Source organism: Plecotus auritus, assembly GCF_963455305.1.
Source record: "Plecotus auritus genome assembly, chromosome: 4".
Lineage (NCBI taxonomy): Eukaryota > Metazoa > Chordata > Mammalia > Chiroptera > Vespertilionidae > Plecotus > Plecotus auritus.
Genome location: NC_137775.1, coordinates 184739680 through 184754569, shown reverse-complemented (window position 1 = coordinate 184754569; position 14890 = coordinate 184739680). Strand labels below are relative to the sequence as shown.

The 14890-nt window shown below is 56.1% G+C and overlaps 1 protein-coding gene across 3 annotated transcripts in view; it reads left to right on the top strand.

The window, feature by feature from the left end:
• Positions 1 to 401: 401 nt before the first annotated feature.
• PDE1C (phosphodiesterase 1C) overlaps positions 402 to 14890 on the top strand; it is a gene marked incomplete at both ends in the record, with an annotated part of 303115 nt that continues 288626 nt past the window's right edge. The window contains one exon of one of the 3 annotated variants that reach the window (XM_080664044.1): positions 402 to 853. In XM_080664044.1, coding sequence (XP_080520170.1) covers positions 769 to 853 — 85 coding nt within the window. The remainder of the gene's footprint in view (positions 854 to 14890) is intronic. The other 2 variants (XM_080664047.1, XM_080664043.1) reach the window with 2 other exon arrangements.

Sequence of the window (14890 nt, the reverse complement as noted above, 5' to 3'; positions counted from 1 at the left end):
AGATACCTGGAGTCTCCTATCTGGCTAAACCCAGTGGCAAAGAGCCGGGAAGAGCCGTCTGGAATGAGCTGAGCTTGGCTGTAAACTGCACGGGGCAGAGGCTCTGTGTGAGGGCGGCCGGCTGTGGGTTCCTTTGATAATGATCTGCGGGCAGGGGCCGTGGGGAAGCAATGGGGCTCAGCTAGTTCAGGGGACAGGCGCTGGGAGGAAGTGGGCGTGGCGACGTTCCCGACTTCCTTGTTTGGAGTAAACTTTGGCAGCATCTGCCCGGCTCCCGAGGTTTGCTTTTCCATCTGGTGATGTGCTTTTTGGGAGCGCTCCTGCCTGCCAGAGAAAACATCTAGAAGCACGACGCCAAATCCGAGCCGTTCCCTTGGGTCCCCAAACCCCACCAGCCTCCCGAGAGGGGCAGGCGAAGCCCAGAGAGAAAGCAGCCGCGCCTGCAGCGCGCGGGTGCAGCGAGTCTCCGCGACGCGGGCGGAAAACACGGGGATTTCGGCTCCCACGCCCCGGCCCCGGCACACCCGCACCGTGCGCGCCTCCCTGTCTCCGCACCCCACCGCGCACCTGGAAGTTGGCGGTGGAGATGGGGCGCTTGCCGTGCTGGCTGGCTCCGCCGTGCGCCTAGTGCATTAGCTGACTTGGCACTCGCTCCTCGCAGCAGCCAGAGGCGCCGGACCTGCGGGGACCGGGCTGAGCGCGGGCAGTGGGCGCGGGGCTGCGTGCACCGCCGCTGGGGGACCCGCCACGCCAACGGCCGGCCGAGCCATGACGGACGCCAGCAGCAAGAAGGAGGGCTTCAAAAAGTGCCGGAGCGCCACTTTCAGCATCGATGGCTACAGCTTCACCATCGGTGAGAACCCCCCCGCCCCCATTGGCTTGGCTTGGGCCAGGACCCTTTCGGGTGGGGGCGAGGTGCTGTCTAAGTGAGGGAGGGGGAGCCAGGCCGGGCTGCGAGGCGCCCGACAGGCGGGAGCCCGGGGAGCGGCGACAGGGCCGGGGAGTAGCGCGCGTGTGGCCGCGTCGCGCGTGGGGTTGTCCCCGCGGCGCCCCTCCCCCTTCGGACTCGGAGTCCCTCAAAAGCTGTGTCGGAAGCACACCTTTCTAAGGGCCTGGTTTCCTTGCTGTGGTTTTAGGAACTCAGCTCGGGGAGGGGATAGAGACCGGGTTGGAGGCAGAGAGATGGAGGTAGAAATAGCGAGAGGGAGCTCAGCGACAGAAAGACGTGGACACACACGACAGACGCTAGGACAGAGACACACAGAGGGACACCCAGAGAGACAGAACGACAGGCACCTGGACACAGAGACATTAATGGAAACATGGAGACACCAGGTCAGAAATACAGAGGCCAGCAGATGCCAAGGCAGACGCCTGTAGAGGAATGACAGATGGGGGACAGTGATGGAGCTAGAGATGCACAGGGTGGGAGAGACAGGCACATGGAAATAGACCCAGACAGAGAGTCTGGATGAGAGTTTCTGCAGAAGTTAGAGAGAGAGAGAGAGAGAGAGAGAGAGAGAGAGAGAGAGAGAGAGAGAGAGAGAGAGAATGAAGACAGGGAGGGATGTACCTGTTAGTGGAATATTGGGGGAAAGCTGTCTCCTGTCCTCCGGGCCCGCAGTGGCTCTGGTTTCTCCCTACCCCCCAAAGCCGTCACCAGGAGGGCACCAGAGGGGCCAGGGTGGCATCGTGGCCATCAGAAGGAGCAGGAACAGGCCGACTCTGGGGGATTTCTGGAAGTGCAATGGTGTGGTCCCAGGGTATGTATAGTTTTAGGGATTTTAAAACATTGCATAATTGCCCTCTGGAAATACCCGCTCACACTCTCACCGGCAAGCCATCAGGTCCCTCACATGCTCGAACGAGGACTGGACACTGTAATTTAAAAACAGCTGCTGGGTCGCGAGGTGCAAGGTCGTATCTTCTGCCACAGGTCCTTCACGTCTGTTGTAAAACTGCGGTTTTTATGCTCCTGGCCTGTTTTTCCTCTGGGGAAGTTTATCATTTATTAATTTGCAAGTACTCTTAATGGATATGCTAGATATTAATGACACACGTAATCAATATATTCATTACATAATTATAATGACTAGATGTTAATAGAGAGCATGTTAATCTGTTGTTAATCACAGAATAATTATGTGACCAATGTATATTAATATGTGCATATAGACACACAGGTACCAATGTCTGTGTGCTGTGGGTCTGTACCTTCCCAGTGCTGTCGGTCAGGTGTTTTACGAATATTTCTCCCAGGGTCGAGGACTCATATTCCCGCATCATCAGTGCGGGGCCCTGGCGGCCAGGACTTGCTCGGAGATCGTACAGGTGTCTTACCGCGCACACCTGTGGCCCCAGCTGGCTGCACGGCTTCTGCAGCGGGGGGGGGGGGGGGGGGTCAGTGGACAGCCCCCCTCCTGCAACGTGAGAGAAGCCTGAGGAGACCCCGGGGGTCCTCCGAGCTCCCCTTTTCTCAGGCGTCTGACACTTGTCATCAGGAATCACTTCCCCGTCTAGGCTGTGAGTTATGCAAAGTCCCAGTCAGGCACGTCGCTGAAGGAATTCACATGATGGTTCTGGCAACTTCAGAGTGGGACCAGGGGAGGCCTGTGAGGGCGATGGGGGCCTGCAGGAGGGGAGTGTCCAGCCCTGTGGCAAGGTCAAGGAGGAACTTCTCTCTGAGAGTGGACATGTCTGGGCTAAGAGGACGCATCCACTTCTGGGGCAGGGAGAGCCTTCAGCTGTGGCTCTCAGCGGGGTGATGTTCCCCGGGGTGCATCGTACTGGGCACTTTGGTGGTCACCAGGCTGGGGCGCTGGGACAGGCTCTACAGTGCGCAGAGATCAGAGGAATTAAATGCTTTGCAGGGGCAGGGGGAGGAGGGTATGGCCCCCCACAGTGAGGAATTACCCTAAACACCAAGAGCACCCCCACACCCCCAAAGAGAAACACTGTGGGGTCCCTCTGACAGGCAAGCCTGAACTGGCTCCTGAACGGCCTAGGGGCCCTGGCTGCAGGGACTCTGGGACACTGAAGGTCAAGGTCAAGGTAGCTTGGGGTGTGGACCAGGCGCTGAGCTGGGTGCTTTACTCAGCTCATTGGGTCGCCTTTCACCACAAATCTGAAAGGAGCCGAAATGACCCCAGTGTAGGAGAAGAAACTCCTAAGCCCCGGACAGGAAGTCATTTGCTGAAAGTCACAAGCAGCGTGGGGTTCGAGCCTGGCTGCCCTGACTCCCAGCCCAGGGTTTGCCCCAGGCCGTGCTGCCCCCCATAGTGGACTTTATTTCTGTCTGAGCCTCTGACTGTCCCTCAGCTCCATGGAGAGAGATGGGGGATTTCTGCTAAGCCAGCGCCGGCTGGGCCATTGCCACCGGTGGGGCCGGTGCTGCCGGCAGGATCAGGGTTTGTTAATCTGCCTCCACGGGGCTGCCTGCTCAGTCCTGGGCCCCCCTCTGTCCCAGGGCCCATGGCCTTGCGGCCTCTTTATATCATTTCCTCGGGTCCCGAGGTCAGGCGTGCGGTGCAGAGATCTTAGAAACACGACTGTGAGGTTGTGCGTGTGCCAGAGCCAGAAAGTGCTGGCAGGGAGCCTTTCCAGGAAACCATCGAAGGAAACTGGTTGTAACGCTTAGCAAAGCGAGAGGCCGGTGGGGGCGGGAGCTGTGCGCCATTGTTCCCGGGGCGTCCCTGTCCCTGGGCTTGGGGACCCTGTTTGGGTTTGGATTAAGTCGGTCCGTAGATTCTTACTTTCTCCAGGAGGCGGCCCGAAATACCAAACACAAAGCACTTCTTTTTCCTCTTTAATTTTATGTCTTCAGTTGATTGGGGTGACACTGGTCACCATGAACACAGAGGTTTCACGTGTGGATTACCACCTGAGTGGGCCTCCTTTGTCAGGAGGATGTGAAGCTGGTGGCGTAGACTCAGAGCAAAGAGCTGCATCCTTCAAGAACGAACCTGGCCCAGGATGTTGTGGAAAATTCTGGGCCCGTACCGAAGAGGTGCTGTTGCTAACAGAGGGATGCGTTTCCTGTAGCAACGGCCCCTGGCTCCGCGGCCGCCGTGATCCTCCCTGTGGGCTTGTCCCAGAGGAGGAAAAAGAGGGCCCCTGAGATGGAGATCAGAGACCCCAGGGGCTGGAGTGAGGACTCTCTGCCCGCCCTTGGACTCTGGGGAGCTGGGAACCCACGCTGAGGGGGAAGGTCTGCTGGTGGCTACTCCTCCCTGAGGGGTTCGGGGCAGACAGGGCTGCGGGTGGCCCAGGCCAGGGGGACTTGGCTGCGGGCACTTGGGGGTGTGGCCTCCTCTGCAGCCCAGGCACGGTGGCTGGCCCTGGCTGAGGACTTTCTCAGCCCCGGCTGGGCTCAGTGCTCTCGGCCAAGTGCCTTGTCTGTGTGGGTGGAGGCGAGACCTCTGGGCATCGTACACCTGATTGGGGGTGATGTTGGGGCACACAGAGCCGAATAAGGACCTTAGTGAAATATCCTGCAGCCACCTGCAGTACCAGTGGCCCGGCCTCCCCGCTCTCCTCACATCTCTCCGAGGCCTGGAGCAGAGTGTGGCACGAGGGGCCGTCAGATGGCACGGTCCTTGCTCCGACATTCACCTCCGCCTTCTAGGCCCCATCCTGCCTCTTGGTCACTTCCCCTCTCTGAGCCTCAGTTTCCCTATATGTGAAGCGGGGAGCATGACCCTCAGTTTCAGAGCTGTGGGGAGGGTCCAGTGCAGCGCAGGGAAGTCTGCTTGGCTAACTCTGAAATGCCTTTAAAAAGCCTTTTGTTATTAGGACACTTAATGCTTGTTAAACGAGGCTTCAGCTTGAGGAGTGAGGCCGTGAGGGTCAGCCAGCGATGGGAGTGCACAGCTGCAGGGCGCGTGCCAGCTGGGAGCTCGCATTTGTGGGGGGGACTCTGGGCTTTGGAGCCCCACCAAGACCCGTTGTGCTGGCTGGAAAGGCATTTAGCTCCTCTGAGCCTCAGCTTCCTTCTCCGAGTCACCGGGGCTGGTGAGCCCTTCCTTGTGGGTGGACCACGGCCAGGGGAGCAGGTGCCACGCACAGTGCCTGGCTGTTACCTTGTGGATGTTTGTCCAGTGTCTGCTCCCGTGACCTGAAGTCACACTGTGACAGAGCTGGCTCTGGTGGGAGTGGGCGAGGGTCGTGGTGTGACCCTGGGGGTTTGTGGGTCACTCTGGGGCAGGTTAACAGGTGGCCTGCCACCCTGTACATCCGTGCTGGCCCCTGACGCCTGCTGGGAGCAAGAGCAAAGTGTGCCCGGGCATCCTGCTGCTCTCCATGGGCTCATATGCCTCTCTGGCCACACAGTGTGCCCGCGTGTCCACCCAGCCTCCACGACCTGGGCCGAGTCACGGGCAGGGCCCGGAGGAGGGGCTCTGGGCGGCTCCTGGACAGAAGAGCGCTGCTCGCCCGACAGGCTGAGCCCGAATTAGAATCCTGACATTTTCAGCCAGTCAGTCCCCCGCCCCCACCTTCTCCAGAGAGGGGAGAAGGGCTGGAAATGGAGTCTCCATAAAACCCCCAAAGGGTGGGGTTTGGGGAGCTTCCAGGTCGATGGACGCATCCACATATGAGAGTGACACACCCCAACTCCCCAGGACAGAAGCTCCTGTGCTCTGAGCCCCCTCTGCCCCCCAGATCTCGCCTGTGTCCATTGACTGCTCATCTGTAGCCTTCATCAAGTCCTTTAATAAACCGGTAAATGTGAGCGCTCCCCTGAGTTCTGTGAGCTCTTCTAGGAAATATCAAACCCAAGGGGGAGGAGGTCATGGGAACCTCCGATTTGTAGCCAAGTCAGAAGTTGTGGGAACCTGGGGACCTTCCCCTTGCGATTGGCATCTGAAGTGGGGGCAGTCTCCCATGGGACTGAGCCCTTTACCTGTGGATCAGACGTGGCTCCAGGTAGATGGTGTCAGAAGTGAGTGAAATTGTAGGGTGCCCAGCTGGTGTCACAGAATTTCTTGGTGAGGAGAAAACCCCACAGATTGGGTGACCTGAAGGGTCAGAAGTGAAGTGTTCTGGGCCTGGCTGGTGTGGCTAAGTGGTTAGAGAGTTGCCCATGCACCAAAAGGTCGTGGGTTCGATTCTCTGGTCAAGGGCACGTACCCGGGTCGCAGGTTTGCTCCCCACCCTCAGTTGGGGTGTGTTCGATGTGTCAACCAGTCGATGTGTCTCTCTCATGTTGATGTTTCTCTCTCTCTCTCTCCCCCCGCCTCCTCCTTCCTCCCTCTCCCCTTCTACTCTCTCTAAAAAGCAATGGGAAAAATATCCTCAGGTGAAGATTAAAAAAAAAAGAAGTGAAGTGTCTGTGTGGGGAACAAAGGAGGGAAGACGGGAGTTTTTCCTAATATAGGTAACCACTGGACGAGACTCAAGGAAGGAACCACATGCCAGCGTGTGCCGGGGCCTCCCGGCCACCTGCCTTTCCAACATGACATTCCAGGGGGAGATGGTGGGCATTTCCCGGTGTCTCTGCTTGCCTGAAGGGCTGGTCTATTCCCTTCGGAGGGGATGTGAAGCCTTATGACTTGAATTCACGTTACTCGAGCTGTTTGTCATGAACAGTGACGGTGAGCACAGACAGCAGTACGGAGCACCTGGCACGGGTCCTGCCGGGGTTGGGAGGCTGGATGTGTGGAGGCGAAGAGTATGGATCTGGAGCTTGGTTGCCTTGGTTTGAATTTTGGCCTCACAGTTTATGTGCGGGTGGTCTTGGCCAAGTGACTTAGCCTCTCTGTATCTCAATGTGTTCCTCTGTTAAGAGAAGATGATTGTATCACCTGACTCCTATGGTTTTGGAGGATGAAATGAGTTAATGTACCTCAGCCACTTGGATTAGTAGCTGGCATGTAGTTTTAGATAAATGTTTGTTATTATATTATTTCCGTCATAATAATATTATTACATATTCATAATATATACCCATAATAATACATTTTTATAATATTATTAACATGAAAATAATAATAACCAACTCTGAGTCTTGCTGGATCAAACACCATACGTACTGTTCTTGAAAAGCTGTAAGGATGACCTTGACCTACTTTCATTGTTCAAGATTTGCCTTTCCTGCCAAAAGGTATTTACTTACATGTTGTTGGGCATCGGTGTCCAATGCTGTGTAATTAAAAGAATATTTTTATTGATTTTTAGAGAGGAAGGGAGAGTGATAGAGACAGAAACACTGATGAGAGAGAAACATCATCGCTCAGTTGCCTCCTGCATGCCCTGCACTGGGGATCGAGTCAAAACCCGGGCGTGTGCCCTGACTAGGAATGGAACCAGTGACCCCTTGGTTCCTAGGTCGATGCTCAACCACTGAGCCACGCCAGCCAGGATACAGTTATTCTTGATGAATCCCTGGTGGACCTCCAAATGTTCCCGTCTCCCTAGCAGTTGATCATCTTTCAGGATTCAGTGCGAGGGCTTTGTGAAGCGAGTCCCTCTGTAGACGCTCAGTTCTCCTTTGCCAGGTGCTAGGTGGGAAGGAAGGTGGTGCAGGAGACCTGGGCTCCAGACCCAGTCCCGGGGGCTCCAGACCCAGTCCCGGGGGCTCCAGACCCAGTCCCGGGGGCTCCAGACCCAGTCCCGGCGGCTCCAGACCCAGTCCCGGGGGCTCCAGACCCAGTCCCGGGGGCTCCAGACCCAGTCCTGGGGGCTCCAGACCCAGTCCCGGGGGCTCCAGACCCAGTCCCGGGGGCTCCAGACCCAGTCCCGGCGGCTCCAGACCCAGTCCCGGCGGCTCCAGACCCAGTCCCGGCGGCTCCAGACCCAGTCCCGGCGGCTCCAGACCCAGTCCCGGGGGCTCTAGACCTAGTCCCGGCGGCTCCAGACCCAGTCCCGGGGACTAGAGACCCAGTCCCCACGGCTTCTGTCCCCATGCTGCTGGAAAGCCCACCCCTCTCCTGAGGCTCCTCCCTCATGTGGCAGCGGACACCGCTTGCTTCCTTCGTGGCTGTGCTGTTGGGGAGACCAGGGGGAGGAGGATGTAGGGACCTGGCCCACCCTGGGCGCCCGTCCACTGGTAGCGGCTGGTAGTGATGCTGGGGAAGCTCTGGAACCAAGGGAGCGGGCAAGGCTCCCAGACCCAGAGCGGCTTCCCTGGATGGCGCTCACAGCCTGGGCCCCGCTCCCTCCCACAGCCCCCACCAGCCACTTAGGTCAAGTGCTGGCTGGGCTGCGGGCTGTCTTTGTTTTCATGTAGGATTTCCCACCAGGCTGCGTCTGGAGCTCCTGCCTCAGCCGCCAGGGCTGCCAGCTGGGTCTGGGTAACACCGTCAGCTGCTCTGGGCAGAGCTGGTTGGCACTTCCTGTGCTGGTTGGCAGGCAGGCGCCGGAGGGTGGCGGGAGCTTGGCCGTGGCCTTCCCATGAAACCTTGGGGGCGCTCGGTAGGTGGTTTTATTTGTTGGGCAGTATCTGCTGAGTGGAGCTTAGACCACCAGAGACTATGCCCGTGTGCGCTGGCCCACACATGCCGCCGCCGAGGGCTGTTCCTCTGCGAGGAAGTCACACGGACTGATTCGACCACTCCTGCTTTTCTGGCTTCGGTGCAGACAGCTGGGTTCCCTCTCTTCTCGGGGGCAGCATCGATCAGCTCAGGGGGGATCCCATGGGCTTGGGAAGGGAAGTAAGAGGAGGGTCAGTTATCTTGGACTTGATCACGAATAACCACTAGGATTGGGTTGGCCTTTTGGATAGATGGTCTAATTCTACCAGAAAGCTCTCACAAGTGAGGGGGCCGATGGAGTTCAGGTCCCGTGCACGTCTCTTTTCCCCTTTAATTTAATTTATTTTTCATTGGGGGATGCTCTGTTGGACCTGCCAAACTGTATATTTTACTCACCAGACATATATTTTGTTTGTTTGTTAATCCTCACCCGAGGATATTTTTTCCATTGATTTTTAGAGCTAGTGGAAGGGAGGCGGAGAGACAGAGAGAGAGGAACATTGATGTGAAAGGGACACATCCATTGGTTGCCTCCCACACAATCGAGCCTGCAACCGAGGTACGTGCCCTTGACCAGTATCAAACCGGGGACCCTCAGTCTGCAGGCTGGCGCTCTATCCACTGAGCAGCCTGGCTAGAGCTCCCCAGGCAGGTTGACTGTTGGAGATCATCTCAAAGAATGATGGTAGTGCGTGTGGTGGGAAGCCTAGTCAGTGAGCTGCTGAGCTCTGATGCTCACCGTTCATGAGGCATCGAACTACTCTCTTGACCTTCCTGAATCTTCTTTCTGAGTCTTGTAAAGTAGGAATAATAACGCCTGTGTGCGACATGACACATGTTAAGTGCTGGGCCAGTGTTGAGACCATCCCATGTGCTCATAAATCTTAATCCCTCTCCCTTCCCTTCATTCCTTTCCTTCCTCCCTGCCAATCCTAAAGGTGTTTCGCCTGCCTTAGAGGTTTGCCCTGGAGTCACGGAGTAGGGACAGCCTGCAGCCCTCGGAAGCTCTCTCCCTCGGAGAGGCCCCGGAGGAAGCTGGCATTGCACAGGGAGCCCCGTTTAACACAATAGGATTTAGGCAGCGAGTGGGAAAGTGGGTGGATTTTTATTTTATTGATTTTTTTAAAAAAATATATTTTTTATTGATTTCAGAGAGGAAAGGAGAGGGAGGGAGAGGTAGAAACATCAACAATGAGAGCGAATCTTTGGTCGGCTGCCTCTTGCAAGCCCCCTGTGGGGATTGAACCCACAACTTGGGCATGTGCCTTGACTGGGAATTGAACGGTGACCTCCTGTTTCATAGATTGATGCTCAACCACTGAGCCGCACAGGCCGGGCGGATTTTTATTTTAAAGTCATCTGTTCACAATTTCCAAGAAGAGGTCACTGGGTCTAGTGACTCATTGCTCTTTAGCAGTTGGAAGTTACATTAGATTTCTAATTTTGTCCGGTCGGTGAGTGCTGCAGGGGAATCCAGCATCTTAAAGGGGGCCCTGCAGGACTCTGAGCAGAAGCAGATCCCACCCCTCTGCCGGGCTGGGGAGGCCCGCTCTCTAAGGAGACGCGTTTTCTTCTTTCTCGTCACGAGGCACGCTGTTTAAGACAGGGCAAAGCTGAACCGAGGCAGAATTTAGGTAAGAGTGTAAGTCTGGTCTTAGCAACTGTCTCAAGGAGGCTGCTTTCATCACACAGCCTTATGCAGGCTGCTCCCGACGCTGATGGTGGAAATGATAAGGCTTTACTGGTTGTGAAGCACCGGCGCTAATATCAATGCATTCGATTCTGCCAATACCCCTGCCAGAGACCATGAGCTCCATTTCACAGGCCCAGAAACTGAGGCCTCAGGAGGCCAGTGACTGGTTTCAGAGCCATGATCCATGCCCAGTTTCTCCATTTCAGGAGGCTCAGGCTCCTGCACCCTGAGTCTGGGAACCATCAGGGGTGGGCAAACTTTTTGATTCGAGGGCCACAGTGGGTTCTTAAACTGGACCGGAGGGCCGGAACAAAAGCATGGATGGAGTGTTTGTGTGAACTAATATAAATTCAAAGTAAAGGAGCGGAGGGGAGAGCAAGAGAACCGGATAGAACAGCCGGATCCGGCCCGCGGGCCGTAGTTTGCCCACGGCTGATCTAGATTCTTTCCTGTGTGCCCACCCCCACCTCGTCACATCTGTCATCGAGGGCTCTAGATTTTCTTCTCCAAACCCTTCCTGTTCAGACTTTCCCCTCCGTCTCGTGCGCCTCAGTTCAGACCTTCCTCCTCCCTCCCTGAGCCATCGCAATATTTCCCAGTGGTCTTGCCTCCCCTCCGAACTCCTCTCCCCCACGGCAGCTAGAATGTTCTTTTGGACCCCACAACTGACCTTGCTGCCTTCCAGTTTAAAACCACACAGTATCTTCCCCCCACGGGCAGGGCCAGACCTACATTCCCAGACAGGGCTCACGGGCCCGGCATGATCCAGTCTGTGTGTCTGTCTAGGCCAGCCGTGGGCAAACTACGGCCCACGGGCCGGATCTGGCTGTTCTATCCGGTTCTCTTGCTCTCCCCTCCGCTCCTTTACTTTGAATTTATATTAGTTCACACAAACACTCCATCCATGCTTTTGTTCCGGCCCTCCAGTCCAGTTTAAGAACCCATTGTGGCCCTCGAGTCAAAAAGTTTGCCCACCCCTGGTAGTGTCCCTGCTTGCCTATGACTGCAGTCAGTCGCTTAGGCTTTCTTTGTGGAGTGCCCGCCCAACGAGAGCTAGGGTGTGAGGCCCTAGGGCTGCAGTGTGAGTGAAACTGACCAGCCCAGCAGAGCCCGTAGACACCAGTGCTGCGTCCTCTGCCGGAGGGTCAGGGTGCTGTGTGGTTCCCGGTAGTGGGATGGAACCCAGCCTATGGGGGTGGGGCTTCCCTGATGAAGGGGATAAGGGAGAATCCGGGTGGAGCGGGCAGCCTGTGCAAAGGGCGGATAGAGGAGGAATATGGATGGAGAAGAGGTTGGAGAGGTGAAGGGGAGGCCAGCTGCAGGGTTTTGGGCCTGGAGGGTGGACAGAGGAGGAATATGGATGGAGAAGAGGCTGGAGAGGTGAAGGGGAGGCCAGCTGCAGGGTTTTGGGGCTGGAGGGCGGATAGAGGAGGAATATGGATGGAGAAGAGGCTGGAGAGGTGAAGGGGAGGCCAGCTGCAGGGTTTTGGGGCTGGAGGGCGGACAGAGGAGGAATATGGATGGAGAAGAGGCTGGAGAGGTGAAGGGGAGGCCAGCTGCAGGGTTTTGGGGCTGGAGGGTGGATAGAGGAGGAATATGGATGGAGAGGAGGCTGGAGAGGTGAAGGGGAGGCCAGCTGCAGGGTTTTGGGGCTGGAGGGCAGATAGAGGAGGAATATGGACGGAGAAGAGGCTGGAGAGGTGAAGGGGAGGCCAGCTGCAGGGTTTTGGGGCTGGAGGGTGGACAGAGGAGGAATATGGATGGAGAAGAGGCTGGAGAGGTGAAGGGGAGGCCAGCTGCAGGGTTTTGGGGCTGGAGGGTGGACAGAGGAGGAATATGGATGGAGAAGAGGCTGGAGAGGTGAAGGGGAGGCCAGCTGCAGGGTTTTGGGGCTGGAGGGCGGACAGAGGAGGAATATGGATGGAGAAGAGGCTGGAGAGGTGAAGGGGAGGCCAGCTGCAGGGTTTTGGGGCTGGAGGGCGGACAGAGGAGGAATATGGATCGAGAGGAGGCTGGAGAGGTGAAGGGGAGGCCAGCTGCAGGGTTTTGGTCTTTTTCTCAAGCGTGGTGGAGGGCAGCTAACGGTTTTAAGCAGAAGAGACGCCATCAGATTCGTGTTCCCAAGAGCACACCGTGGTTCCATTGTGGGGACTCGGTCTGCCCTTGTGCGATCGCCAGCTCCTCCGGTGTGCACAGCGCTCCTGCATGGCGCCTGGGCCTCCCGGTCCTCCCGAGTCCACTCTCTTCTCGGAGTAAACCAGACGGCCGTTCACACTGTCAGAGGCAGGTGGCCCGCGGGGCTGGGGGCTCCACATTTTCCTACTTGCTGCGTTTTGTTAAGAAAATGAAGAGAGGGTTATTCACTTCATTCACCTGTGAAATGATGCAGCTCATGTTAGGGACTCGGGAAAGGGAACCTCATTTTTCAGAGATGAATGACCTCAGTTACTATTTAGGTGACTCTTTCCATATTTTCTTCATCCTAGGTTTACATAATAGTCGACTGCAGTTTGATCTTTAAATGGGATGGGGAGGGGAAACTTAATTGTATGTATGGGCATTTAAAACTTCTCATTTCTCTTTCTTCTCTCTCTCTCTCTCTCTCTCTCTCTCTCTCTCTCTCTCTCTCTCTCTCTCTCTCTCCCAGCACAAGCCAGGGGAGACTTACCTGAGCATTTCACAGCATGGCCTGTTTGTGGAGTGCTGTCTTACCAGTCACACACACACACACATTTTATATACAAACTTCCACCTCCATCCCGACCTACACTTTCTCTCTCCCTCCCCCCACCCGCCACTCCCCCTCGCTCTTCAGAAATTAAAATGGTATGTGTGAGCCTGACTCTGCATGGGGATGTCAGGGAAGGGCGCTTAACACCCGGGACGTGCCTCCGGAAAGAACTCAACGCACTTGTGGGTCGGCCAGCGTCTCCGCTTAGCATCCCAGTGACAGGGCTCATGACCTTGTGTAAAGGAGGCAACTGGAGAGGAAGCTCTCAGGACCAGATGTTTCTTATAGTTTATTTCAGCTGAAAGCCCCATCGGTCACTCGTCCCTCATCCTTCTCTTCCAGACGTTCGCTAGGTGCCCTTGGGCTGCCCTGCAAATCTGCGGAGACATTAGGCCATTTTCTCATTCTTGAAAAGTTGGCGGGCTCATGGGAGACTGATGTTAAAAAATAACACCCCTGGGCCCGTGCTGGAAGGGTTCCTAAAGGATGAGGGTGACCCAGGGCAGAGAGGTTCGCCGATTGCAGCGGTCAACGGAGGCATGGACTCAACCTTTCCTCCTCTCTCCTCCTCCCCTCCTCCTCCCATCGCTTCACCCAGTTTCATTGAGGTGTAATTGATACACCAGAACAGTCACCCCGTTTAAAAGTCCAGTCCACGGTGTTGAGTAAGTTTTCAGGGCTGTGTTATCACCATGTATAGCCACCTCCTGTGTTATTCCCAGTAGCGTCCATTCTATTGATATATGCATTTGCTTGTCCACTCACCACTTGGTGGACAGGGTGTTTCCATGTTTTGGCTACACGTGTTTGCGTGCACATATGTTTTCATTCTCTTGGGTAGATTCCCAGGAGGGAAACTCCGGGTTGTATGGGGAGTTCGTGTTTAACTTTTAAGGACTTGCCAAGCTGTTTTCCAAAGTGGCTGCACCCCTGTGCAGCCCCACCAGCCACGTATGAGAGTCCTTCAGCCGAGGTCTAAAGCATTAGCCAGGTCAGTGGTTTTCAGGCACTTCCAGGGCAGGGCTGGCTGCGTAAGAACCCAATGGGGGGCTTCGGCAGGATTTCTGAGCCGCACGCTTCGATTCTGTCGTTACGGGATGGGGCCCTGATAGGTGCGGTTTTAGGAAGTCCTCTAAGTAACTCCGGTGTGTGGCTTTGTTTGGGGAGCAGGAACTGGATGAGGCTGAGGATGGGATGGGCAGGGGAGAGATTTCGGGAACATTCTAGGCAGAGAAAACAGCATGTGTGAGAACACCAGAACCTGCCCTTGCTGTGGTTGGCAGGAGGAGTGGCGGGAGACAGAGGCAGCTTTGCGCTGGTCCTGTAGGGACCTGAGGAGGGACCAGTTAGTCACTGAGCTACCCATCCAGTTTCCTGTGGACACTTGTTAGGGGAACGAACTTTAGTGTTTGAGTACCAGAGCTTCATACTTAATGTTCAACAACCCTTTCCACTCATCATTATTCTCAGTTTATAGGCGAGGAACCTGCAGCTCAGGGGACGGAGCAGTAGGGCTGGGCCAGGAGGCCGGGTCCGGCTGGCTCCTTCCATAGAGCAGCTTGCCTGCTCTGTGCAGAGCTCTGTGCCAACAGCGTCTTGGGATTTCACGTTCGTTGTTGGAGAACTTCTCACGCATCTAACATTGCATCGGTCCCCCGGCTGGCTGTGCAGTCGCTGTGCTTTGCTGTCCTTCTCCATGGGGTAGCGGTGTGTGGGGTTTTCTCTAATGGAAATGACAACATTGAAACGTCCTGGAGATGCAATAGCAGATCCCTTGGCGATACGCAGGGGCTTGTCTGGGACAGTGAGTCCTCGGTGCTTCTTCCCTCCCGGTCGCTGTTGATGGAGGTGCATCTCCACGCTGACCCAGGTCCCTGGGGGCTGTCAGTCTGAGCTCTACACAAGTGGGGGGGGGGTGCTGTGAATGGGTCGGGCTGTTTTCAGAGTTGGATGCATGACGAGGGGAAACTTGTAGTAATTACCGAGCAGATGCCCTTA